The 27,246-nt window shown below is 44.7% G+C and overlaps 1 protein-coding gene across 2 annotated transcripts in view; it reads right to left on the bottom strand.

Moving 5' to 3' along the window:
- The window catches only part of CD82 (CD82 molecule), a 104,345-nt gene that overhangs the window by 6,462 nt on the left and 70,637 nt on the right, over positions 1-27,246 (bottom strand). For both annotated transcript variants that reach the window (XM_042438554.1, XM_042438563.1), the window contains 4 exons: positions 24,928-25,000; positions 16,200-16,324; positions 12,925-12,999; positions 4,155-4,262 (listed from right to left, as the gene is read on the bottom strand). In XM_042438554.1, coding sequence (XP_042294488.1) covers positions 4,155-4,262; positions 12,925-12,999; positions 16,200-16,324; positions 24,928-25,000 — 381 coding nt within the window. The remainder of the gene's footprint in view (positions 1-4,154; positions 4,263-12,924; positions 13,000-16,199; positions 16,325-24,927; positions 25,001-27,246) is intronic.

Genomic DNA, 27,246 nt, shown 5'->3' with positions numbered 1-27,246 from the left:
AATAAACAAAGTGGGAAAAATAATAATCAATTTGCACTTGGAACTCAAACAATAACCAAAACCTCCATAAAAATATACATATTAACCACATAATAGCCAGTAAAAATGTATCAGAAAATTGTAGCCAATTAAAAACCTGTGCAAGAAAAAAAAAACTAGAATGCACTTGTTCACTTCCATTTGCAAAGGAAGAACACAGTTTGCACTGTGTCCCCTGCTGCCTCCTACACAGTGATTGACAGAAACGTACCACTGGCAAAATTTATTCATCTCATGGATCTCTAGCATCTATCCAGTGTCATTAATTTCCAGAATGCTGGGAGTTGAGGTATGTTGTTATTTAAATTGTTAAATGCCAAGTGTTAATAACAGTAAATCTCCAAAAGATGGAGCTCTTTTATTATTTACCCATTTCAGCCGTTAGCTGAGCCAGGCTGAGCTGTGGATTAAGTTACAACTTGGAGAGGTTACTTTTTAAGCATTACTCCCAGAAGCCTATCAGTCATGCTGACTAGGGGACTGTGGGAGTCCCCACTACCCCCAAAAAAGTAATTTCCCCAAACTCTGGAAATTAAGAAAGGGAAGAGCAGTTTTCATTTGTGAAGAAAGGCAAAAGATTAGGATCCAAATAGGTTCTCATTATTTATCCTTAAAATATTTTTAAATAGCAAGCTACTGCCCATTGTTAATAGAATTTAAACACAAACTTTTAGAAAGCGTTGATGATAAGTGTAGCCACTTCAGGTGGGAAACAAGTACTGTCTATAGAATCAATCGCAAGGCTACTGAGGTCTAACATCTAAACTACACTTGGGCTTCTGTGAATAGTCTTCATATGTGCAAGCTTCTCCCTTTCCCATTTCTTTCCTTCTTGGTTTGCATAAAGCAGGGGTAGGCAATCTTTTTGAGCTGAGGACCGGGTTGCTGTCCCTCAGACAACTGGGGGGCCGAAGTAAAAAAATAAATAATTAAATATTTTTTTTTAAAAAAAAAATTAAATATATAAATAAACCAGGACAAATGTAGGACAAAATTTTCAAATGGAAGACACTTTTTTTAAAAAAATGGAGGACACGTGAAAAAATTTGCTGATTTTTAAAAAAATGTTAATATAAATGCATGTTTCTGAGGCTTCTATAGACAATTGCCCCCCCAAAGGCCCCGGCGGCAATCGGCGGCAGGATTGGGCTGGGGCCGGTCCCAAGGCCTCGCCAGGCCGCATCCGGCCCGCGGGCCGCAGGTTTCCTACCCCTGGCATAAAGAAGGAGTGAGAGAAAGAGACAGAAAAAGAGAAAAAGAGGAGGCCTTTATTGTTAACTGCCACCAAGTCATCTTAGATTTAAGCTGATGTTATGAATGAGACACCCCTAAGACACCCTGTTGCTCAGGGCCATGGTTTCCTTGACTGAGATTATCCACCTGCAATATGAATCATAGAATCATAGAGCTGGAAGAGACCACAAGGGCCATCCAGTCCAACCCCCTGCCATGCAGGAAATCCAAATGCATTTTGCTATTGCCTCCCACTTTACCAATCATATTTTCTACTGTATCATGTCATCTCAAGAAATGGCCAAACAACAGTAGTCTCAATTTGGAGTTGGAAATCTTATTATTATTATTATTATTATTATTATTATTATTATTATTTTATATAACGCTGTAGATTTGCACAGCGCTGTACATAAAAACAACCAATATAAAAGAGTAAACCTGCCTATGGTGTACAATCTAAGAAATGATAGGATAATACAAATAAAACACATAGCAATACAGGAAATGGTTCAATAAAACAGGCAACAAAAAGAACATCAGATAGCAAGTGACAATCACGCAATGTCTGGGAACGCTTCTCTGAAATCTTGCTTGGCTATATGGGTCCTTTTTGTTACATGTAGTTCTGCATCTGAAAATGTATGTTTCAGTACTTTTCATAGTTGTCCTGAGGTGTAATGTCCAAGTTGATACTTGGTAGAGAGTAGTTTTCTCTTCTGCCATTATCTGATGTCCTCCAGCCTCACGTGAAGAAAGCTGACAGGATCATCTCATTTGAAATGTGGTGCTGGAGAACAGTTCCGTGGATACCATGGACTCCCAAAATGACCAATAAATTGGTCCTAGAAGAAATCAAACCTAAATTCTCTCTAGATGCCAAAATGACCAAAATGAGTCTATTGTAGTTTGGCCATTTAGGCTACTAGAGAGAATTTAGGTTTGATACAGAACTCTTCTCCAACATCACATTTCAAATGAGTTGATTCTGAGTTGATCCTGTCAGCTTTCTTCATGGGGGCTGTCCTTTAAGTACTCACACAGAGAAAGAAAGGGGGGGAGGAGATGAGTTCTCAGCTGAAAAGGTATAGAAATGCATTCACCTAGTTCTAGATCTACAAACTGGAAACCCAATTTTCCTGGGCAGAGGCTAAAAGAAGCAGGATAAATGGAAATAAGCTAACCCCAAAGTGAACCTAGCCCTTAGTTCCAATCCACAGGTTACATAAATCATTGAGAACTTTAGCCTACTGACCTGTCTTTCACAAAGATCTGAGCCAGGCCAGCACAGCTTGTGACCTACTAGGTCTGCTTATGCAGCTCGCCAACCATGAATGTCAGCCCAAATGCCCTGCTTTTGCAGCTTTCCTGCCCATCAAATCTTGTGATCCATCAGGGACTTCAAACACAGGGAGAGGATACTAAACATCTGACAGATCAGATGATGAGGCATGTTGAGTCCCAAGTTGTTCAGGCTTGATCAGTGCTAAGAGCTTGCCAAGAAACTTAAACATAAACTACAGAACAGATGGTAGTCAATACTTTCTACCTTCTGAAATAAACTCTTGAAATTTACAGACTATTTAAAAATATTTTAAAATATTCAAAAGGTGAGTTAAAATCACAGAACAGGAAAGTTCAGTTTTCAGAAGCAGATAGAAACTAAGGACAATTTCACACATATTTCACTGGATATATTATTGTTTCATGCTCTGGAGACAATCCAAGGTGAGTTGAAATCATAGAACAGCAAATTTCAGTTTTCTGCAGCAGAAAGGAACTGGACACACATTTCACTGGATATATTACTGTTTCATGCTTGGGGACAATCCATGCTAGTCTTCAACCCCCACACCACTCATTGTGGGGAAAACAGGGGTCACTTCACTGAGCTTAGGAGAGCTTATGCAGAGGATCCATTCATTAAAACTGGCACATCTTCATTGGAGCTGCCTGGTATCATCTGTAAAACCTTGGTGGCTCAATAGAGGCCTTCATGATCATGCAAATTGTGGTGGCTATATGTACAGTCCCCACCACTTCATAAACATGATGTCTCATGGCTTTAAACTCAATGATAGACAAGTGGTCCCAAGTAGGAACCAATGGTTTGTGTACCCAACCTAAAGCTAAAAATACAAAATAAGTTGTGCCTTAAGCACTATGAAAGTTCTGTCTGTAAGGCTGAATCAATGATGGATATGCATGCATAGGAGTCATAACTAGAGACTGTGTATACATTTAATAGATATTTACAGGTGGGTCACATATTCTTCCTCAGATGAGAGTTGCAATTAAATAAGTGCTACCATGCAAATATGTGATGGCTTCAATTTTGCAACTCTCAGAATGGATCTATCATGCGGGATGAATATATGTCACAGTCATAGCAACATAGACACTTGCATAATTACTCCCACATAACAGAAAACACAAGTGTTGTCTTTAGAACCAAATAATCACAATCACCAACAGGTGGAAAGAAGAGATGCAAGAAAACAATAAAATGGATGATGAGGCTCTGGCTGGGCCTTTACAAAGTTCATAACACTACAAATGGCAAGCAAAAGACAGTCTGATCACAGCATGTCCATTCAATAGTAAGATTCCACTTCAAGCTGCAAAATGTTATGTTTTGTTTCAAGTATAATTAGGAAACGGTGTGTACAGATAATGTCAAAACACTACCTTATGATTTCCTCCCACCAAAACTTATCTCTCAATCCACCTTTAAAAAGCAGCTTTAATTTATAAATTTAAGGCAGGATGTCTGGTGATATGACAACAACGCAACCCAAGCAAATACTAATATTATAGCTATCTCACAGCACAGTTGACTGCCCTTGTTCCCCTGTATCCCTAGGACTTGCATGCCATCTTACCTGTGTCTGGACATAATCCCATGCAGTCTCAAGGTTCCTATTGCTTTCATCATAAGGGTTGTAATTCTGGATGAGGTCACCAACAATCTCTGACATTTCTGCTTTGAGCTGGTGAAGTGGACACAAGCAAAGTTAAGTACTGATCATTCAATATTTGTCTTTCAGCTGAACACACACAAGTTATCAACAGAATTATTTCATCCATAAGTCATACAAAAATGTTTATTAAAACTATCTACTATTAAATACAATATAAAGAGCAACACATACAGTCAGGAACTTCATAGGAAGCAGAGGTTGGCAATTTTTGTTGGCCATGCTTGTCAAGACACAGATTATAGTTGCCAGTCCATCTCCAGGAATGTTCTGCCTCACTTTTCATTTCCGTTCCCAAGAGAAGGACCAGTGGCCTCACATCCTACAATCTTTCCTAAGGAAAGGGCCAAAGAGGAGCCACCGGTCACCAGACTCTCTCGAACATTGGCATCCAATATTCCTCATCCCTTAGCCCTGCATGACCAGGTCTCTCCAAACACCATGGTCACACAACAGCCAATAAAACCCAGGGATCCACCAAAATTTGGAAGTAGCAGAGCTTAACACAAAACAAATCCATCTATGTAACTTAAAATATTGGAGTAATACTGGTCAGTTATCATGCTCAACAGAGGGTGATGCCCTTTTGACTATGGTGAGCATAACTGTTGAAGCCTGTTTAACAACAAATGACTTAGATTCACAAGAATCCAAAGAACAAACATGGATTACATTTTAGCACACAACTCATGTTCTTGTCTTTTGTGTTCTTGTCTATTTATGTGAGCTTGAATATAGATAGCTTCAATGGATTCTACCTTAGTTTCACAGGGCATTTTAAAAGAAGTAAATTTGGACCTATAGTGGTGCTTAACCTTTATCTTGCTTTACAGCTCTGTCAAAAAGTCTCTGCAATACATGATTGACCTTGTCCATTGTGGTAAACAAGTTTGCTGCTTCCACAGAAGGAAAAACCCATTGTTTGGCAACAATGCTCCTGTATGCCAAGGGAGTCATACCCTACTGTGTCCAGTCCTGATCACTGCAAAAAGGATGTGCATAGATGGAAATGTGCAGAAAAGGGCAGCCAAAACGATCAAAGCATACAGCAATTCACCCAGAAAGAAAGGTTACAATGTGTAGTTGAAGGCTTTCACAGCTGGAATCCATAGTTTTTTTGTGGGGTTTGGGGCTATGTGGATGTGTTCTGAAAAGGTTTTGCCAGCATCTGTGATTTACATGTAAATCACTTCCTCTCAACCAAGGGTCACAAAGTGTGTGTGTGTGTGTGTGTGTGTGTGTGTGTGTGTGTACACACACACACACTCCTATGCCAGCATTCTCTGAAGATGCTAGCCACAGATGATGGCAAAACATCAGGAATAAACTCTTCCAGAACATGGCCACATAGCCCAAAACCCCCACAAAAACACAGTTTATAATTTGGGGGGCTGCATAGCGTAGAAAAACAGCAAGCAAGAGGGACATTAACAGAGTTTCATGGAATGGTGCACACTGTGAATAAAGCATCACAGTAGTCTTTCTCTCTATTTCATAATATTAGAACCCAGAGCCATCTGTTGAAACTGATTGGGTAGATTTTTAAAAAGCATTTCATAGTTAAACAATGGAATTTGCTCCCACAAAATACTGTGAAGGCTAAATTCATGGACTATCAGACTGTCAGTGTCTGCTGGCTGTGATGGCTATATTTTATCTCCACTATCACAGCCAGTGTGGTGTAGTGGTTTTAGTGTTGGACTACGACTCTGGAGAACAGGGTTCGAATCCCTGCTTAGCCTGGAAACCCTAGGAATTCACACTCTCTCAGCCCCAGAGGATGGCAATGGCAAACACCCTCTGAAGAAATTTTCCAAGAAACCCCCATGTTGCCATAAGTCAGATACGGGATGAAGGCACACAACAACATCAGAGGCAGTATGCTTCTGTATGCCAGTTGTTGAAGAGTCTGTGCGCCCACACCATTGCACTCATGTCCTGCTGTGAACTTTTAATGACTATATGGCTGTGTAAACAGAATGTTAGACTAGATAGCTGGCTACTGTGTAACCAGAATGGTAGACTAGCTAATAGGCTGGTTGGCTACTGTGTAAAGAGAATGGTAGACTAAATAGGTCTGATGAAACACAGGTCTTCTTAGAATTTGTGCCCAAACAGACTGCCTCATGTTAGCAATGTGCTTACTTTAGAGATTTCTTCTCCCCCTCCCCTCCTACTCACATAGTGGCACCTATCTATGGCAGTAAACAGATTTCTCTACTCATGAGCTCATTAAGACCAGTGCCCTAGTAACTGCTCTTAACTACACAGCCAACTTGTCCCTATTTAAAGAAAGCTCTTCTTCCAGTTCTTCAAAACAAACTGAATAATCCAGCAATCAAATGCATGGAAGCAAGCACTGGAGACAAAGTTGCTGCCTGAAAAACTTGCAATGGATTTTCACAATTAAACCATAGTGATGCTTGCCAGTCACATATGCAGGGGACTTACTCAGCCTTGATGAGGCTACCACTTTGCCTAGACAGAAAATCGAGCAGTATGAGGTACATACAGTACAGACTGTTTTAGAGCAAAGCTGCTTTGAAGGAGGCTACATCATCTGCTCATAAATTCCTATTGGCCAAGCAATCAGATGGAAGAAAATTATACAGTTGCTTCCCCTCCTCACCATCACAGCTGACATCTAGCCCTCCTGGTACTCAGTTTGCATGGCCAACTACGCCTCCTCTCCAATGAGGGAGAGAGGGATGAGAAGAAAAGCAACTTGACCTGGTTCCTGCAGCTAACACAATTGGTCTTGGCTGCCTTTGTCACAAGTCATAGAAGGCAATGAGCCAGTGGGCTTTTATTCTCCTTTGCTGAGTGGTAGGAAGCGAAAACAACTTTTTTTGCAGGCTAGACTCAAATCCAGCAAACCCAGCTCTTTTCAAAAATATCAGTGGCAAATGGTGCCCCTCACCCCAGTTTGAAATATAATGCTCAGTATGCTTGTCTAGGTGTGCCTGACCAGAGGCTAATTTGTGCTGGGGTTCACCAGCATGTAGCCCCCAACTCTGTTTTTAGTTGTTAAGGCTGAATCATGAAAGGTATGAACTAGAATAGTGTAATGAACCACAACAGACTGCCTTTTCTACTTAACTAAAGCCTTTTTCCCTCTTTCACATTCAGATGCTTTTCCTGTGTGGACAGGTGACAGGATTTCCAAATGGATGGAGTCCTGTCTCCTTTAATTAAGCACTACCACAGATGCACTTGCTTCCTCTGCCAATACAAAACACTCCAACTACTGTACATCCCTTATGTACTGGCTACTATAGTGTATTTCTAGTTGTTAACTTTTTTGTATACACACAAACATACACCTAGTGCAAAGAACTTGGCTCAAAATAAATCCAAGTGTAATTGTGTACATCTAGAAACCTTATAGTTCTCCTTAAAAAGAGAACAAGCCTTCCACCAAACAATGAAGTTACGTTGTGTTGTGCGTATGAACTCTGTACCTGCACATTTCCTCTCCGCCCACCCCCATGGGGTCACATTTCCTCCCATACATTAGGAATTTACTCAGGCTTTATACAGGGTTGGAACCATGGTACCTCAGGATTTTGCATTTTTACCAGCAGGGTGCTGGGTAGTTCTGAAAAGAAAGTACTGGCAATGTGGATCTGAAGGAAGTAGAGCAAAGAAATCAGACCACAAGCTTTAAAAAAAAAAGGGTGGTGCGGGAGAAAGAAGAAACCTAACTGTTAGAGTGGAGCAGTAATTTCTGGTCCTAATACTGTAACATACAACAACAAGGAAGAGCTGTGATGGGTCTCTGTATCCCCCTCCTGCTTCTTACTCAACTGAATGAGACCCCTTGAGACCACCTTAAATAAACTAAGCTGCCACCACCTATTGAACTGACCCTCCTCTCCGAGTCACTGGCATTTGAGGATATAGTGCTGAATCTGAGATCATCTAGGCTATGGAGAAGATCTGTCCCTCAATTCAGTTATGTTTCCCCATTCCTGTTCTAAAGGATACTTCTAATAGGTAGAAATTTCAGAAAATGCTGGCCAAAGTAGACCAAGTCTACAAAAGCTTATGCTATAACTTATTCCGCACAGTTAGTCTTAAAGGTGCTACAAGATCTCTTTGTATACTTTCTTTTTCCTAGTTCACGTTAATTAGTATGTGGAGGATGACCACTGAACTTTACAAACCTAGAAAATTTCTAGCCAACCAAATGCAAGCTTGCCTCCTAAGCTGTGTATAACATAAATGTCTGGGTTACCGTCTCACAGCCCCAACTGTAAAGTCAGACAGGAGCAGTGAAAAGTTTCACAATTTCCCCTTGATGAGAGCGTATGCGTTATGGAAAGTGACACAGAGGCCAGGGTTTCCGTTTAGAATTAGTTCACTAGACTACAAGTCAATTTTCAAGAACTTCTGTCTACCTCTTTCTATTTCTGCTTCTTTTACCAGGGTCAAAAAGCTAGTATCCACAAAGAGCAAGAAGCACACAGAGCTAAATTCTGCAGAACGGTGTACAAATACAAGGAACAAACTATACAATGCATTTTGAGTTACATTACACTAGATCTAACATGCTGTTTTTTAAAAAACAAAACAAAACAAAAAACAAATAGCACTTGCTTGAGGTGAGTCTGATAATTATTGGCATCAGAGCAGATGTGTAGGGAGACCCTAACCCTTTCATTCCATCCTACAGCTCTGAGAAAAATCTATTTTCTGCAGCTTGCTTTGAGAAGAGCTAAACAGTACACACACACACATTTATGCCTTGTTGTGGTGTGCCTTCAAGTCAGTTCCAACTTATGGCGACCGTAAGGTGAACCTATCATGGTTTTTTTTAAGCAAGATTTGTTCAGCTGAGGTTTGCAATTGTCTTTCCCTGATGCTGAGAGAGTGTGAGTTGCCCAGGGTCATCTGCAGCCTACTGTGATCCAAATTACTAATTAGCCACACCTAAAACTGGTGGTGTTATCTGGGTTTGCATTTTGACACATTATAAAGCAAAGATACATTGTGTAGCTTAGTCTTGAGTACAAAAAAATCTATGAGGCATGATCTTTGAGAATCTGGAGATGGGATGAGGCAGAACAACATAGACACAGCAATATTTTCTACTGTGGATGCTCTTCTGTCCAAACAGGGGGCATCTATATGTGTATATATATATATATGTGAGGAGAATTTAGAGTCTCATCAAACAGTATTTCACAGGGCATGGTCATACCAAATTCATTTCCACTAGCCTATTTCAAGCTTGAGCTGTTGAGCATTTGAGATAACAAGTGTTGGGCTTTGAGTGGAAGGGCCTGGGTTCAAATGCCAGTTTAAGATTATAAAGTGGAGATAATCCTCAAATGTGGGGATTAAGTGCAAAGAGGGTTTAAATTCAAAAGAGAGTTGAAGTATTATAGGAACCCTGCAGAGAACTCTACAATTCACCAGGTTTATCGACTGGTGGATCATATTTGGAAGGTATGGCATTTTAAAGACAAGTCTCATGGGTGGAAAGTTAAAAAAAACTACAAGTATAAAATCTGTAATAAAGACTATATATGAAAGCCAGAATTTAATTATGGCACAAACTAAGGGAACATTGCCTTTCCCCCATATTAACACACTGAGCAATGGAATGCTGTGACTCAGACCAGTGGAAGAGAGGGGGCTGAGGAGGAGGACTCTCCTCTCTCTTGCAGCAGACACATTTTTACCTGGAAGTGAGCCCATCACCATCATTTAGAAACATGTGGGGAGAACAGATTGGTGTGCCAGACTTTTTTTTGTGCTAAGAGGAGTTCTGTGATGTTTCCAGAGTTGCTTCCCTACTATATGCAGGAGAAGAAAAACAAGGCTTCTCAATTGACCCTTGTTGCTAGAGCAACCCTGCAGCAACATATGCACATAGGGGCCTCCATCTTTATCACATGGAGGAAAATATGACAAGCTAAAATGAAAAGGAGAATGGAGGTGAATGCGATCACAGAAGTTCTTAAGACCTACTGCACTTGAGGCACACGGGGGGAAAAGCTCTCAAAGATAAGCAGCAGTAGTAAAAGAGTTACTTTACACTTAAGAAAATCTATTGCTGTGTCACAGAACAACATGCTTTAAAAACAAAGGAGGCTGACAGATTAACCCAGATCTCTTCAGGCAGCCATCTGCAGGAGATCTGGATTGGGCAGAGGATTGGAGGTGAGGAGCTCTGCCAATGGGGGTGTGAGATATCCATGTTGGAAGCCCCAGTCCTGCCCATGGAAAACCCCTTAACTATATGCCAGTTGTAGACTCTGAAACAAGGGGGAGAAGAACAGAGGTTGCCTTGAACCCAATGCTTCCTTGTTCACTGGAAAGATCTCTCCAGCCACGTTGCACCAGCCTACTGGCAAAGTAGTTCATCTCCCTGTCCGCACCCATCACTGGATCTCTGGGAGTCACAGACCAGGAACTAAGGGGTTGTACATACAGCTCCTAAGGGGCAGTGGGATGCCGCCCCTTTTTGTAATGGATTGAGGCCATGGCAACCTCACGCTGTGGCCCCACTCTGGCCTTTCAAGGGCATAAATTGCTGCAGCTATGCAGCGCTCCTTCTGTGCTGCGTAATATGGACACAGTGCCAGAGCAACGCCATGATGCCGTGTGGTGCAGTGTGTGGTGTAAGAGCACCCTGGGGGCGTGTGTCATGAGGACACTATACCCCGATCCCGCCCCCATGCCAGTCTTAATGGCTGATGTACACAGGGCTTAAAATGTCAGACAAAATAACCCTTCTACCCATACACACTAGTCCTGCCCTGGCCATCATAAATTAGCAGGTCTTTAGAAGTAGTACAGTATCTGCTATTTTCCACCCATCAAATTTAGTACACCTTTGTTATCTTTTAAGTTACCCCCTTATTATAAGTCACTTTTGCTCTCACTAGTATCAAGAAGATATACCTGACTAAGCTTGCAGCAGGTCTGAGGGATGTTTGTGTTTTTTTTGAAGTTTTAGTCTACACTTCCCACAATTCCTCATCATTAACCATACTGACTGGAGCTTCTGGGATATGAAATCCAAGTCACTCAGAGAACCAATGATTTTCTTGTCTTACAAAATCTATAGACAGCAGCCTCTCAAATTTACTTTTTTAATTACTTTGAAAAAAATACAATAGCCACTGACCTGTGGTACAAAACACATTCTCCTCCCATCCACACCCTAGCCTGCTGCCCTCCAGGTATGGGGGTCACCATGTGATGTTAGCTGGAGATAATGGAGTTGTAGCCCTACAAACTTGGGGGGTGATGGGTCGGGGAAGACTATTCTACCTCGTTCCTTATTTCTTGTCTGCCTGCGAGGGGACTACAAATAGCACATTCTACTCCTCATTTAGAAATTTCATTGTTATAGAAATGCAACTTTTAGGTAGTAGGCTGAAAAGCCAAAATAGGATTAGGACAAGAGGTTTTCCAAGGACAGAATCCAGAAAATACAAACTATCCAGTTGGAGCAGTTCAACCTTGAGAATATCTTTTGCATAATGAGGGAAGGAAGTGGTTAAAATGCTTTATTCAGAAATCTCTAGCCTACTCTTCTTTTTAGTTTAACAGGAGTCAGTGTGGCATAGTGACCTGAGACTATGAAGTTTATCACATTGCTCCTTCTGGGTCCTTTCTGAGAACGGAACGGAAGGAGCAGGAACGAGTGCGGAACAAGTGGGGGACGGATTTTACCGCACACACAAGTCCGTTCCAGACAGGTAAATTTTTGAGAACTGTTCAGAACAGTTCTCAAAAAGTGTTCCCTCTGGGATGGAATGGGCACGGAAGAGAGGGGGAACGGAACGAGTGAGGGACTAGTGTGTGTGGTAAAATCCGTCCCCCACTCGTTCAGTTTCCTGCCGGGCCGTTCTCAGAACGGCCCTGAAGACCGGTGTGATAAAGTTCTATGACTCTGGAGATCAGGGTTCAATTCCCTGGTCAGCCAAGAAACCCACTAGGAGACTTTGGGCAAGTCACATGCACTCAGCCTCAGGAAAGGCAACGACAAACTTCCTCTGAACTATTCCTGCCAAGAAAAAAAACATGATAGATTTGCTTTAGAGTCGCCATAAGTATGTAACAACTTGAAGGCACACAGCACACAGCACAGACCATGCTTACATGTTAACCATGAAGAAGACTGCAGGCTTACAGTGCAATCCTACACATATCCATTCAGAAGTAAAGACCATTAAATTCAACAGAACTTCCTATTATGTGAAGTAAGTCTAGGATTTTCTAGAAGATACGTACCTCAAGAATCACCCCTGCAAATTAAGCACATGTTTATCGTCTAACGACCCATTACAAAACAAAGGACACATTATATGTCATATGATGTTACAAACAGAATTCTTTATCATTCAAAGGAGCGTGTCTTCTTAACACAAGCTAAATTCATTATCTAGTTTGACACATCATTGTACGACAAGATAACTATATCTTGACTTCATGATACTGTGCAGGAAGGGTAGAACTGATGTCACAGGATCATTTTGAAAGGAACAGTGACCAACAGTGGCATTTAAACTGCATATAAAAAATGACTTTTAAGAACTTGCTCAGAGTGGGACAGGAATCTGAGCTCTGTCTCAGAACCAGTAGCACATGGTAAAATAACTTTGTAAGTGCTATCTGAACATAACCAGGAGCAGATGGAGAAAAGAGTATCACTTACTGCATTCCGCTGGAAGTAGATGAGCAGGCCAGCAGCTACCTGGGCTATCAGGATCAACAACAGGCAAGTGAAGTACTAAAAAAGAAATCAGATTTTTTTACTAACATTTGGCACACTCGTTTCTGCAGACATCACACCACAAATACATATCTTCCAGGATGTGTTTGTGTTTGCATGCTTCTGTTTTATGGAATTAGAAATAGGACTATGTAGCTGCTTAAGATAAATACAGACTGAACTGGGCTATTCAGATTAGATTTAAAGTGGGTTGGGTCAGCCTAATTTGGACCTGCAAAGGATCAGGCAGTTTGAAATGACTTAGAAAGATCTAGATGAAAAAGAAAGAGTAATTTAAAAAACCAATGTGTCTCTAACATCTTACCATGAAAGTACTATGGAGAGATGATAAATGAGGTGGAGCTCTGGACTTTGCTCATTCAGAGCTCTTGTCTTCCATCCAATCACAGTGCTTGTGGGGAGGAATGGTATAATCTCATTCAACTGTGTATATTCAATTCTGTTATACAGGTTTGCACTGGGTGTTACATCTCACTTGTAACAGCAGATAGCAGCTAGTCATCTTGCCTGACTCAGTCAACTGCTGCTGATGCCTGACCACTGACAGCAACCCATACTGAACACTCAGTTGATGGTACACGTGCCTAAACAAACCTTATTTCATTTTTTTTTAAAAACAGGAAGCACAAAATCAGCTGGGCCTACTTGTCTGCAATGGGCAGGGGCTATCTACTCTGAACAGGTCACTATGTTTCCCAATATTATGTATTTATTATAAAATAAACATTATAGCTATTTTAGGTTCCCAAGGTAAGTCAAGAAGCTGGTCTGAACCAAACTGAGGCCTGTTCCAAGAACCAAAATCAGATTCCAGTATGAATGGGTGTGGGCTTGCATAGCTGGTTAGAAGCTGAGGTTTGAAGCCATTTCACTTTCTCTTTGGGAGCCAAAATATCTTCACCAATATCCCCTATTTTTCCCTGCTCATGGAATGTAGAGAGCACAGACTCTGCTAAGCTGGTTTCCATCAAGCATTTCAACAAGCACAAAGAAGAGATTTACGCAGACAATCTGAAAATGTTGGAGGCAACGCAAGAGTATCTGCTGACCCTTCCTAACCTGCTTAGCATTAATAGCTGCATATTTCAGGATCTTCCCTCACTAGACTATGATATCCCCCATTCCGTATTCAGTATAAGCTCCTGTCGTTGACTTTTAAAGCCCTCCATGGGCTGGCCCCTCCTTATTTATCAGACCTTCTTTCTCCTCACCTTCTTGCTCAGGCCCTCCATTCTGGTAGTCAATGTCTGCTGTCTCAGCCCAGGATTTTCTCTGCCCTGTGCCGGATTCGTCCATTTTCACTTGCTGCCCCTCACACCTGGAACCTCCTTCCCTCACAAACACGAGTCATCACTTCTTTAACTAGTTTCAAAACTGAGTTGAAGACCATCCTGTTCAGAGGAGCGTTCCCAGGCATTGCGTGACTATTATTTGCAATTTTTAATTTGTTGCCGGTTTTACTGAGCCCTTTCCTGTATTGTTATGTATTATTTATATGTATTATGCTACTTTTCTGAGATTGTACGCCATGGGCAGGTATACTCATATCTATTTTATTGTTTGTATGTACAGCGCTGTGCAAATCTACAGCACTATATAAATAAATAAATAAATAATAATAATAATAATAATAATAATAATAATAATAATAATCTCTCCCATTGCACAAGACAGAGGAAGTGGAATTGCCAAGCTTGGAAACACACACAAAAGACCACTGACATTGGAACTCATCCCTCCTTTGGCAAAGGTGCCCCACAGCACATACAAAAAGGCTACTTGTCATGTGAATAGAATATGCAAACAGTAATTTTCATTTCTTAAATTTCTTTTTTTAAAAAATAATCCCAGACAGCAACTAGAAAAACATAAAGCTTATTTAATTCAAATATAAAGCATCAACATGAGAGTCAAATCAGACAGGCAGCTAACCAGATGCATTTATAACAGGGCCTTACCTAGTACCATAATGCTTGGAGAAACCAAGCATATCACCCTTGTGAAATTATTCCCCTCCCTAAGCGTTACAACCAAAAAGGCTTTCTCCACAGTTTACCTTTTGAAGATGGGAGCACCAAGATGGGAGTACCAAGTAGCAGGTATTCAAAGAGCCAAGGATAAATGTATATACTGATGTCTAGTCTAGAACTTTTAGTAAATAAACTGATCCCCAAAACCTGGATCAACTTATCCATGGGTCAATGTAAGTACTGTAATGTAACTCTTACACACACAAAAAGGGGGGACCATTCCTTTCTCTGAGTAGAGAAAGGTGAGACTCAAAGCTCAGTCTGCCCCATGACCATGTGAAAGAATCACCGACTCCCCCCCCCCCCCCCCCCCCTGCCTCTGCGCCCCCTCTCAACTTTTTGAATGCCTGGACAGGAATGCGCTTCCCCTCAAAGGAATGCCAAGAGGAATCAGGTTTTGAAGGATTTGAATAAGACGTGTATGTCTGTCACCCTTTTCTGGGTTAAAACTAGGCAAAGGTATTATATTAAATTTAAATTATCACATCACTGTTAACACAGTCTCCATTTTCTTTACTTTGCCTCTTCATCCTTTTTGTCATGTGTGTGTTTTCTTAGCCCTGCATGTATCTGGTCATCTCCCACATACATCACACTACATTTACTGTAGTTCCCTCCTCATCCATCCAGCCTTTAGGGTGAGCACAAACAGTACTGCCTGCTGGGATTTGGTAAGTTGTTTGGCATTGTTTTCCTCTGCTTCATCCCCTACACCCTTTGTTACATGCCCTTAAGTTTTAACTTCAACTTATCCATGTGTCATATCAAAATACATAATTTCAGCCTCAAAAAACTGTTCTTGACTTACAGATGAAGTTTAGTATATATGGTATGTAATTGTTTTACCAGAGTCCCAAAGGCAAAGGGTGAAAATATGTGCCCCCCCCATATGTTGTTGAAATATAGCTTTTATAATTTCTCAACACTGACTTATGTCTGGGGCTGATCACATGTAGGACCATACACCTCTCAGCCCCATCCTAATCTATCCGTCTAACACTTGTAATCTAATCTATCTACGAAAAGTAATCTACTCTATTTATCACCTGCTAATCCACTCAAAGGTGTTTCTACATGCCTTACTCTCTGGCCAGCCAAGAAGAACCATTAGGCAGCAGAAGTAAGAAGAAGAAAATCATTTAAGTCAGCACTATTTATATTACTTACCAGCCCCAAGAGACATCGAATCTCATTGACTGCTCCAACACAACCCAAGAAACCCATCAGCATTGTGACAGCCCCAACTCCGATGAGAATGTACGCCCCAACCTTTAATGAATATGATGAAGTCTCTGAGAAAACAAAGAGAAATTACTGAAGTTAAGACAAATCCCTTCACGTTATTTTGCCCACTCAGTAATTCCCAGGAAAGCAAAATGTTTCAGTTACAAGTTATTTGCTTTAAGAAGGGAGTTAAGAATTCTATGCCCATTTTTTTCTTTTAAAAATCCATTTTAACTGGTTTTAATTTTTTGATAGTTTGAACAACTTTTCACTTTTTTATTTGGTGAATTTTAATTGCATGTTTTATCTGTTGTAAGCCACTTTCAATCCCAAACTGAGAAAAAAAAAAGCAGGATATAAAAATATCATCATCATCAGGAATTCTGGTTCAAGAACAGCTGAATTCTGTTACATGCATCAGCTATGATGGAACTTAGGATTTTTTGCAAGGTCACTGAACTGCAAAGGTTGAACATGCAACTATTATAGGCATAGTGAGGATGTAAAGGAAGGAGAGGGCCTTCCTAGATATGAACAGGTTGCTCACCTGTAACTGTGTTTCTTCGAGTGGTCATCTGCGAATTCACACAAATGGGTTTATTCTGCGCCTGCGCAACAATCCTCGGAAACTTCTAGAACCTCTAGGCAGAAAGCAATGTATCTTTCTGCAACTTTTTGGCGGTAACTCCGCCCACCCATATATAAGGCCCCTGGTGGCCCGCTCCTCTTCAGTTCCAAATGAGCCGCTAATCAGCGCGGCAACAAGCGTTGTCAAATGAGCAAACACTGAGGGGATGGATGGGCAGGTTTGTGTGAATTCGCAGATGACCACTCGAAGAAACACAGTTACAGGTGAGCAACCTGTTCTTCTTCTTCGTGGTCTCTGCAAATCACACAAATGGGTTTAGACTAGCAAGCTATAGTCAGTGGAGGAGGGAGTGTCAATAAGCAATAAATGACATAATCAATAAAGTATGTAAACCAAACAACTGTGTTATTTATTAACAGTGCAACAGGTCTAATGCATGGCAGAGAGTAACACTGCCCTCCCAAAAGCTGCATCATGCCTGGCCCTTGCATCCAGCCTGTAATGTCTAATGAATGTCAATGGCTGGGACCAGACAGCTGCCTTGCACACATCCTCAAGGGGAATCCCTGTCAAAAAGGCTGAGGATGCAGCTACCGCCCTAGTTGCATGGGCCCTAACCCAACCTGGTAGAGGCTTTCTAGCCAGTTCGTAGCAGAGGTGTATGGTACTGACCACCCACTTGGAAAACCTCTGCAGTGACACCGGCAGCCCCTTCTTGGCTTCGGAGCAGCACACAAAAAGTCTCTCCGAACGCCTGGAAGCAGATGTCCTGTCCAGATAGAACGCCAGCGCCCTGCGGACATCCAGGGCATGAAGCTGACGCTCAGAGTCTGTGGTCGGATTAGGAGCCAGAGTCGGCAAAACAATGTCCTGGTTGATGTGGAAAGCAGACACTACCTTCGGCAAGAAAGTAATGTCTGTACGGAGAACCACCTTGTCCTTATGGAAACGGAGGAAGGGTTGGTCCATCCTCAGAGCACACAGTTCACCAGCTTGGCGGGCTGACGTTATAGCTACCAGGAAGGCCGTCTTCCAAGTCAGGAGTCTCAGATCCGTGGTAGCTAAGAGTTCAAAGGGCTTGGACACCAACTGTGCCAGGACGGTATCTACTGTGGTGTAGGGTCGAGAATCGGTGGGTGCAAATTGTTAAATCCCTTAAGGAACCTCTTTACGAGAGGATCCCCAAAGAGAGAGGGCTTGTCGTGAAACAGGTAGTGAGATGAAATGGCGGACAGGTAGCATTTGATAGAACTCAAGGAGAGACCTGCGTCCGCTAAGGTCATGAGAAAGTGCATAACTACAGGGATGAAGACACGGGATGGTGGAATGTCCCTTGCTTGCAGAAAGGTTAAGAACCTATCCCATTTGTAGGCATAGGACCTCTGTGTGGATGGTCTCTGTGCTGCCTTGATAATGTCCTGAACACTGGATGGAAGTGTCCTCAGGATCGGATCCTCCATGCTACCAATGGGAGGGATTGTATCTCAGGATGGTGAATTAGCCCGTCGTGGAGCGAGAGCAGATCGGGCCGGTGCTCGAGGCGGAGATGGTCCTGCGCCCACTGTAGGAGCGGAGCGAACCAGGGCTGTCTGGGCCACCACGGCGTTACCAGGATTGCGTCCGTGTGGTCGGCCAACATTTTCGAGAAGACCCTTGTGATCAGAGGGAACGGAGGAAAGGCGTACAGGAGGCCTTGGGTCCATTTGAACTGGAAGGCATCTCCTTCTGATCTTGGGTCTCTGTACCGTGAGCAAAATCTCACGGTATGAGTGTTCAGCTGGGAGGCAAACAGGTCGAGGAGGGGGGTTCCCCAGCGACTGAAGAGTCAGGAAACCACCTCTGGATGCAGTCTCCACTCGTGGCAGATGGATGATGACCTGCTGAGACGGTCTGCCAGGTCGTTCTGGTCGCCGGGCAGGTGGATGCATTGTAGCAGGATCTTGTGGTCTATGCACCATTCCCAAATGGAGATGGTGATTGATAGCAGAGTCCTCGACTTCGTACCGCCTTGTTTGTTGAGGTAGTACATGACGGTGGTGTTGTCGGTGAGGAGGAGCACCACCTTGTCCGCGAGGACCGCCTGAAAGGCTCTGAGTGCTTTCTCTACGGCGAGCATCTCCAATACGTTGATGTGGAGAGCAGCTTCTGCCGGTGACCATCTGTCCTTTATTGTAAGGTCCAATGTGTGGGCGCCCCATCCTTGCAGGGAGGCGTCCGTAGTCAGGGAGAGGTCTGGCTGAGGGGGTAGAATGGCATCCCCACACAGACGTTGTCGGATCGGAGCCACCAACGTAAGGACCTCTGTACCGTCCTGGGGATGGTGAGCAATTTGGTAGCCGTGTCTCGGACGGGGTCGAACACGGAGAGGAACCAAGATTGAATGGGCCTGAGGTGCAGTCTGGCCCACGGTGTGACGAAAGTGGTGGAGGCCAGGTGCCCCATGGCGATTTGAACTGCACGGGCCTGAAGACGTCTTCGGCGATGGCAAGGCTGCAGAGATGTACAGAGGGCATGGAACCTTGTCTCTGGAAGGTACGCCCTCATCTGTACAGAGTCCAGTGTTGATCCTATGAAGTCTATTCGCTTGGTAGGAGTCAGGTTGGACTTGTCGAAGTTGACCTGTAGTCCTAGTGCTTGTAGCAGGGATAGGGCAAATTCCAGCTGCTCGAGCAGGCCGTCCTTTGAGGATGCTGCGAAGAGCCAGTCGTCCAGGTACGGGAAGACTGTGATTCCCTTCTGACGTAGGTAAGCCACCACGGGTGCCATGCACTTCGTGAAGACTCTTGGAGCTGTGGAAAGGCCAAAGGGAAGGACCTTGTACTGGTACGCCTGGTGTCCAACAGCGAAGGCGAGGAACCTGCGGTGGTCCTCCAGGATCGCTATGTGAAAGTAAGCGTCTTTCAAGTCTAGCGTCACGAACCAGTAGCCTTCCTATAGGAGTGGTAAGATAGAAGCAAGAGTTACCATCCTAAATTTTTTATAAACAATAAAGTTATTAAGGGCTCGAAGATCCATTATGGGTCTGAGGCCAGAGTCCTTCTTCGGTACAGTGAAGTACCTGGAAAAAAAGCACCGGTTGAAGTCAGAAGGGGAGACAGGTTCAATGGCGCCTTTGTCTAAGAGGGTGCGCACTTTGTCGAGAAGGGTGTCCGAGGGGACGGTTGAAACAAAAGCTCCGGTTAGCGGGAGCTCAGAGAACTCTAGGGCATAACCCCTTCGGACGATGTTAAGTGCCCAAGAGTCCGAAGTAATGGCGGCCCAGGTGGTGAAGAAGGGGCTCAGCCTATTGGAGGTGACGAGGTGCGCAGGAACACATCAGAACCTCTTCTTGCCCCGGCCATCCTTCTTCCTATACCCTTGTTGGTATTTGGGTTGGGAAGACTGACGCCTATCCGGTGGGGGAACAGGCGACTGCGAGGATCGGCCCTGGGGGTTACTGTCCTGGTGGTAAGGACGGTCCTGGGGCTGAAAACGGTACTGGCCTCCTGAGTGCCAGGGGCGCTGGCCGGGATACCTCTGGCGAGGAGATTTGGACGGTACGGAGGACATACCGTGCTTCCTAGCCGCGGTCTTCATCCGGTACCTGAAGCTAAGCTTCTCGTCCGTGTCCCTATTGAAGAGGCCCGAGTTGTCAAAGGGCATGTCTTCAATAGCCGCCTTTGCCTGAGGGGTAAGATCTGAAGACCAGAGCCACGCATAGCGGTGGAGAGCTATGGAGCCAGAGAGGATTTTGGATGCACAATCCGTGGAGTGCCTGGCAGAGATGATCTGTTGTCCCGCCATCAGGTGGATCTCGTTCCTGAGAGCCGCCATCATACGCCTCCTGTCCTTGGGCAAGTCAGCAATGGTGGGATCCATCTTCTCCACCAGGGACTGGAGTGTAGGCCCCCATGCAAGCCGCGTAGTTCGCGATCTTGAGATCTAGAGCAGCCGAAGCGTAGAATTTCTTCGCCAAGGCGTCCAGCTTCTTACTGTCCTTGTCTACGGGCGAGGACGAGGCTTTGGGGGCGAAGGTGGACTGGGCCCCTTCAACAATAGCTGAATTCAGCTTGGGATGGTTCAACAGCCAGGACGGGGCGGATGGAGTGACCCGATACAGGTTCTCGATCCTGCGCAAAGTGGACAGGATAGTGGCTGGGGCGTCCCAAGAGCGCTTGGCGATCTTCTCCAGGGACGGGAGGTAGGCCAGGGCTGGTGGGGCCGGAGCAGAGCCGTGGATCCTCCTTTCCACCGGGTCGAGAGCATCGTCCTCCGGATGGGCGACTTCCAGCTTGAGGGCATCAGCCATCCGTATGACCCTGTCGGCAAAGGCCCTGACGTCATCCGTGGGCGAAGGGACCGAGGGGCCCTGAGGCACAAACGGGGTATCCTCATCCGAGACGGGAGATGCGGAACGAGGAGAGCCCGAGCCGGACCTCGAGGGGGATGGGCTCCGCCGTCTGAAGAGAGGGTCGGATGTCCCGGGGTCGTCCCGGTGGGAGGTGTCATCATCCGGACGACGGCTATGAAGGTGGGCACGGAGGTCCTGGCGAAGGCGGGACGGGTCAACCGGGATGAGATACTGTCCCGTGCGCTGATCGTGGACGAGATCTGGGAATGCCTGGAAGAGGTCCCGATCGTGATCTGCAGGGGGGGCGATGGTGTGCAGCCAGAGCCTCGTCGGCTTCGGTACCTAGTGTGGCCCGGTCCCGTGAGGCAGAGCGTGGTCGTCTGGTTGGCAAGGGCGAGGGGGATCTTGACCTCGGCCTCTGAAGGGAGAATGGAGCATAGGAGTCTTGAAGCTCTCCCTCCGATTCAGAGTCCACGTTCACAATCTGTAGGCTATCCGCCGGTACAGAGAGGTGACTGGTGAGGAGGACTCTGGGCTCGAGCGGCACCGTACGGGAGAGGGCCAGTAGAGACGGTGTCGGGGTCTTCACCGGCTCAGGAACAGGCGATGTCGACGGTACTGGCCTCGACTCAGGCGGAGGCACTGAGACCGTGCTTGGGGGCCCCTTGCGGCGGCTCTTGGCTGGCGGGGAGGTCGAGCGAGCCCGCTTCTTGTCCCGGTCGGAGCATTTCTCCCCCTTTCTCTTGGGGGCTTTGGGGGCATCCGCTTCCCCAGAGGTTCCGGAGCCGCCAGGCTGGCTGAGAACCCTCTCATAGAGGGCGGCCTTGAGAGTCCGGTCCCTATTCTTGAGGGCTTGGGCGGACATGGCCTTGCAGTGGGCACAAGTGCCCTGAACGTGAGCCTCTCCCAGGCAGAGGACACATTTGTCGTGGCCATCGGCCTTGGGGATTTTCACCCCGCACTTAGTGCATTGCTTGAAAGAGGTATGGTAAGAGGGGTCGTTACCAGTCCGAAGTCAAGCCGAAATCAGAGAAAGTCGTCAAGCCGAGGGAAAGTCCAAGAGAATGGTCAGTGAAAGTCCGAAGGTCAAAATGCCAGAGATTCAATATACAGGAGCAAGCAATTGCTAGCGAAGTTCCTCGAGCTGCTTAGCGCGGCGGAATGAAGGAACTGAAGAGGAACGGGCCACCAGGGGCCTTATATATGGGTGGGCGGAGTTACCGCCAAAAAGTTGCAGAAAGATACATTGCTTTCTGCCTAGAGATTCTAGAAGTTTCCGAGGATTGCTGTGCAGGCGCAGAATAAACCCATTTGTGTGATTCGCAGAGACCACGAAGAAGAATCAGAAATATAACAGCACCCCCACACCGCAAGGAATGTTGTCAACATACAGGTTCCGAGTAGGGGTGACCAAGCCATGCTATTTGCTTGGCCTCAGGCAAATGGCTCTGCTGGAGCTTCTTGCAATGGCAGTTACCAGGGAAGCTGTAAAAACCTGAAACATCCCAAAAGGACTCTATTAAACTACTTTTAACACAAGGCAAGCCATTTGAAAGAAGATCTAGGAAAGCTGAATATTAGAGCAGCTTCAACAGTATTCTAACTAGTGCTATCTAGAGCACAACTGGGCAGCTTATAATTCCTATTAGCCTTCAACACTGGCTATATTGGCTATGTCCAACAGCTGTGGGGTCACGTTATGCACCTCTGCCCTAGAGTCAGTTCAAAGTTTGCCTATCTGGAGTAGATCAGATCAGCACTTCTTAAACTGTATGATGTGGGGGGACCAACAGAGGATCCTCCTCTCCATGTGCCATATTTGTGCCCACTGACTACAATGATTTCTTTTTTTTTCCTGGAGATTTTCTGTATACTGGCTGTTGATAGCTAGCTGATTGGCACTGGTCCTTAGACCACCACTTTGAGCATCATTGGTCCAGATGACCTGATGTGACTAACCTCGTATCACTGACTTTATGCCAGGGCCAAGCAACCAGATTCCCACCATATCTTTTGTACAATATTTCCCATAGGAGTTTATCACACGCGAGGGCTCCCGTCATGCTCCTGTTGCCCAAACGTCACCAAACTGCAACAGGAGCCTCCTAGTGGGATTGCTCATGGTGCTACGCTTCCATTTTCGTCATGGAAGCGTCAGTGTAATTGTTAGAAAAAGGGCCCTTTTTTAATAACAGATCAAATCGTTGTTTAAAAAGAGCCCCTTTCCTAACAATTACAAGAACGCTTCCATGATGAAAACAGAAGTGTTCCCCTTTAATAGTGCCAGGCACAATCCCACCAGGAGGATCCTGTCGCAGATTAGTGACATTTGGGCGACAGGAGCATGATGGGAGCCCTCGTGTGTGATAAACTCCATAGTCCCTGACCACGAACCATGCAGTCTTGGGCTGATTCAAGCTGCATGTGAAACATCTGAAGGGACCAAGGGTCTTTCATACTACACAATGATTCCACTTTAAATGTCATGGCAACATCCTATGATTTCCTGGGATCCACAGTTCAGAGAAGAGTATTTAGAAATCTTAGTGAGAGAGCTCTAGTTCCTTGCCTACAAGCCCTAGGATCCCAAAGTAGCCATAGCAGTTGAAGTGGAATCATAATCCTGTAACTGTGTAGTGTGAAAAGATTGTTGCCCATCCATGATGAAAGTTAAGCCTTCACAAAATTATAGCAGAAAAGCAGGGCCTTGATTCAGCCTATGCATCCTGGCTTTCCAAGAAAGCTTCACAGATCCTCTTAGCAAATGACTTCCACTCCCCTTTGCACCATCTTTTTTTCCTTCCCTTTTCTGGGAAGAAAGCCAGATAAGCACAAGAGAGGGAGGGAGGGAAGAAGGAAGGTCTCTCTGGTAGCGAACTGAAATGCTCAGCTGTGTAAAAGTTCCTTCCTAGACTTTATTCTTAAGGTTACCAAAGAAAAAGTGGTGCAGGGAATAGGAGAAATCATGAGAGCTGAGAAAAGGTTCCATCTGGAAAATACAAGAAAGGAAGCAGAAACCTCCACATGCAAAGGGGGAGGATAGGAATAAAAAGGAATCACACAGTGAAGGCCCCAAAGCCCTTGGCAGCCAGATCAGCAGCTCTGTGGGCAAGAGGGGTAAATGCTTTTGAGATGTTCAGCTCATGCAGCCTTACATTCTTGTTCCAGACCACAGGGGGAAATCCAGGTCACAAATCAAACCCTCAACTATTTCTGCAGTCTAAAATTGGCTGCACACACTAAAGAGGGGGAACAGCTTGTTTTAACACCCCCTTTTGGTTCACACACACCCTTTTTTCCTACTATTTCCTTCTGAGAGAGGAGTGAGTCTGAGAAGAAATGTAGGCATGAAAAGAAATAGCACAGGGGACAGGGAAGTTATTTTTTTTAAAAAAAGCCTTATGATTGCCAGATTCTTCTCCTTCACATTTGTTCTCAGGCTTTTACTGAAGTCACCAAAGGTACCATAGAGCAGAGAACTTTTTGAGGCTACTGCTGTCAGTTTGACCTCATACAGCCTCACAAGCAACAAAGAAGAAAAAAAGAAAAGAAAAGAAAAAAGCTGATTAGCTATAAAAGGCTAATCTAAACCTAACAGGAGGCCACCTATGTTTGAGACCAAAATCAGAAAATGGTCATGTGTTCAGATCTACTTCCTTTTGCAGTTTAATAAGAACAATGTGGCTTTCCCTTTCTTACAGGGAATGCTACAAATTAAAATAACAGCAGGAAAATGAGAAAAGTTGTCTTACGCAGAACTGAAATGAAGCTGCTTTTGTCAACCAAAATCCATATTCCAAAGCCAAGGATCACAGCACCCAAGATCTGGAAAAACAAGTTTTGGTTACTTTGGTTACATACATATGTGAATTTCATATTATGTACTTGTACATCACTTTGTTCCAACTGTCTAAAAAAAGACACCGGCAAGAGATGCAGCAATAAAATGACAGTAAGCTGATGAACTACAATAAATCAGAGTCTTCTCTGATTTCCTATTCTTGTGTCTTAAGTATTTCTATATATACCTCACCCCATGCTGGATCAAGAGACACTTTTGAGTATGAACTGTGAAAAAGTGAACCTGTCTGGCCCTATCTAGGACAAATATACTGGAAGGAATCACAGGTTAAAAACCAAGAATGGAGAGAGTTATGATCTGCACATTTGTACAAAGATTTTAAAAAGTGGCCCACTTGTAGATTAGCAAACACCTCTCCCCCATCACTGATTTACAAATTCCCTTTAGTACAGAACCATCTGTAACAGATTCAGACAGATACCTCTGGAAAAGGGGGGGAAACCCAAGATGTTCTCCTTCACCAATAACTTTTCTTATTTAGGAAGCAGAATGCTGGCACCATCCTGTCCCCCATGCTGTTTAACATTTACATGAAGCCGCTGGGAGAGATCATTCGGAGACATGGGGTGCAGTGTTATCAGTACACTGATGACACACAAGTATGGTTCTCTATGTCTCTGACTGTAGCAGTGACTAAAGATGGCATCTCTCCTCTGAATGCCTGCCTAGTGTCAGTAATGGGCAGGATGAGGGAAAACAAAGGCGCGTTAAAGACCGCCCCTTTGGGGCGGCCTGTAGGCGCACCTTTCTCTGCCGGATCAGGGCCTCAGCGGCCAGAGCGGCAGCTGCTGAAGCCCCGATCCGCCACTTTCCGGGCTGCGGGGAAGTGGCAAAAGGCCCCTTCCCCGCAGCCTGGAATGGGGTGTCCTTGTGGCTTCAAGCCCCAAGGACACCCCGCGGCGGTGAGGAGAAGGAGAAAGGGGCCGTTTGGCCCCTTTCTCCTTTGGTCCGATGGGCGCAGCCATCTGAAGGCTGCGCCCAGCGGACCAAACCAGGAAGGAGCTCCGAAATGGAGCTCCTTCCGGGGTTGCGGAAAGGGCGCCCTAGGCGCCCTGCCGCAACCCCAATACGTCACAACCGCACCGCCTCGTTTGGAGGCAGCACGGTTGTCATGTATCGATGGCGGCGGCTGTGTGGAACGTCCGCCACCATTTTGTGTGCGCAGAGCGTGTGCTAGGGTTAGGACGGTGCGGAAGCGTACTTTCATGCCCGTCTGTAATGGGCCAAACTCAGGCTGAATCCAGAGAAAACGGAGGTACTAGCGATAGGAACCCTTGGCTCAGGCAAGAAAATTTGTCAACCAGTCCTGGACAGGGTCACACTTCCCCTAAAGGACGAAGTTTGCAGCTTGGGAGTACTCCTGGAAGTACTCCCTACAGTTGTCATCTGAAGTGGATGCAACGGCTACGAGTGCTTGCTATCAACTTTGGTTGATACGCCAGCTGCAACCTTGCCTGGGCCGAAGGGATCTTGAAGCAGTGGTACATGCACTGGTAACCTCTCATCTTGGTTTCTGTAATGCGCTCTACATGGGGCTACCCTTGTGCCAAGTTTGGAAGCTTCAACTGATTCAAAATATGGCAGCCAGACTGGTCACTGGTACTTCCAGGTCTGACCATATAACACCTGTACTAAAATAACTTCACTGGCTGCCGATTAGCATGTGGAGAATCTATGGCCTTCCAGATGTTCTGGACTTTAATTCCTATAATTCCATACAACTGACTTATGTTATCTGGGGCTTCTGGGAGTCAAAGTCCATTTGAAAAGTCATTAGTTTCCCATGCCTTACTTTATTCACAGAATATGAGCTACGCAGGATGAGCTACGCAGGATGAAGCCTGACAGAATCGAACACAATCTAGTTCAAATAGTCAGAATAGTTTACAGACATCATTTGTTTGTATAAGGTTTTTTTGGCTTTGTCACCATGGATTCAAAAAAATCGGGGGGGGGGGGGGAGGAGCACCTTTGAGCATGCAGTCAAGCATGCATTAACTTAGTAGGACCTAAAGTGAATATGCAAGGGCTGAGTTGCTACATAACAACTTCGAAAATTCAAAAGCAAGGCTGTAATTATGGAGATCTAATTGAAAAGAATTATTCAGAAGACAGGTGTCTAAGCATACAAAACTGATAAACTTACATGAGTTTTATCAGTCCAAACTAAATGTGGAGGGCAGTATAACTGGAACTTGTTTCAAATAAA

Source organism: Sceloporus undulatus, chromosome 1 (assembly GCF_019175285.1).
Source record: "Sceloporus undulatus isolate JIND9_A2432 ecotype Alabama chromosome 1, SceUnd_v1.1, whole genome shotgun sequence".
Taxonomy (NCBI): Eukaryota; Metazoa; Chordata; class Lepidosauria; order Squamata; family Phrynosomatidae; genus Sceloporus; species Sceloporus undulatus.
Note: the sequence above shows the minus strand (reverse complement) of the source record. Positions and strands in the feature narration are given on the sequence as shown.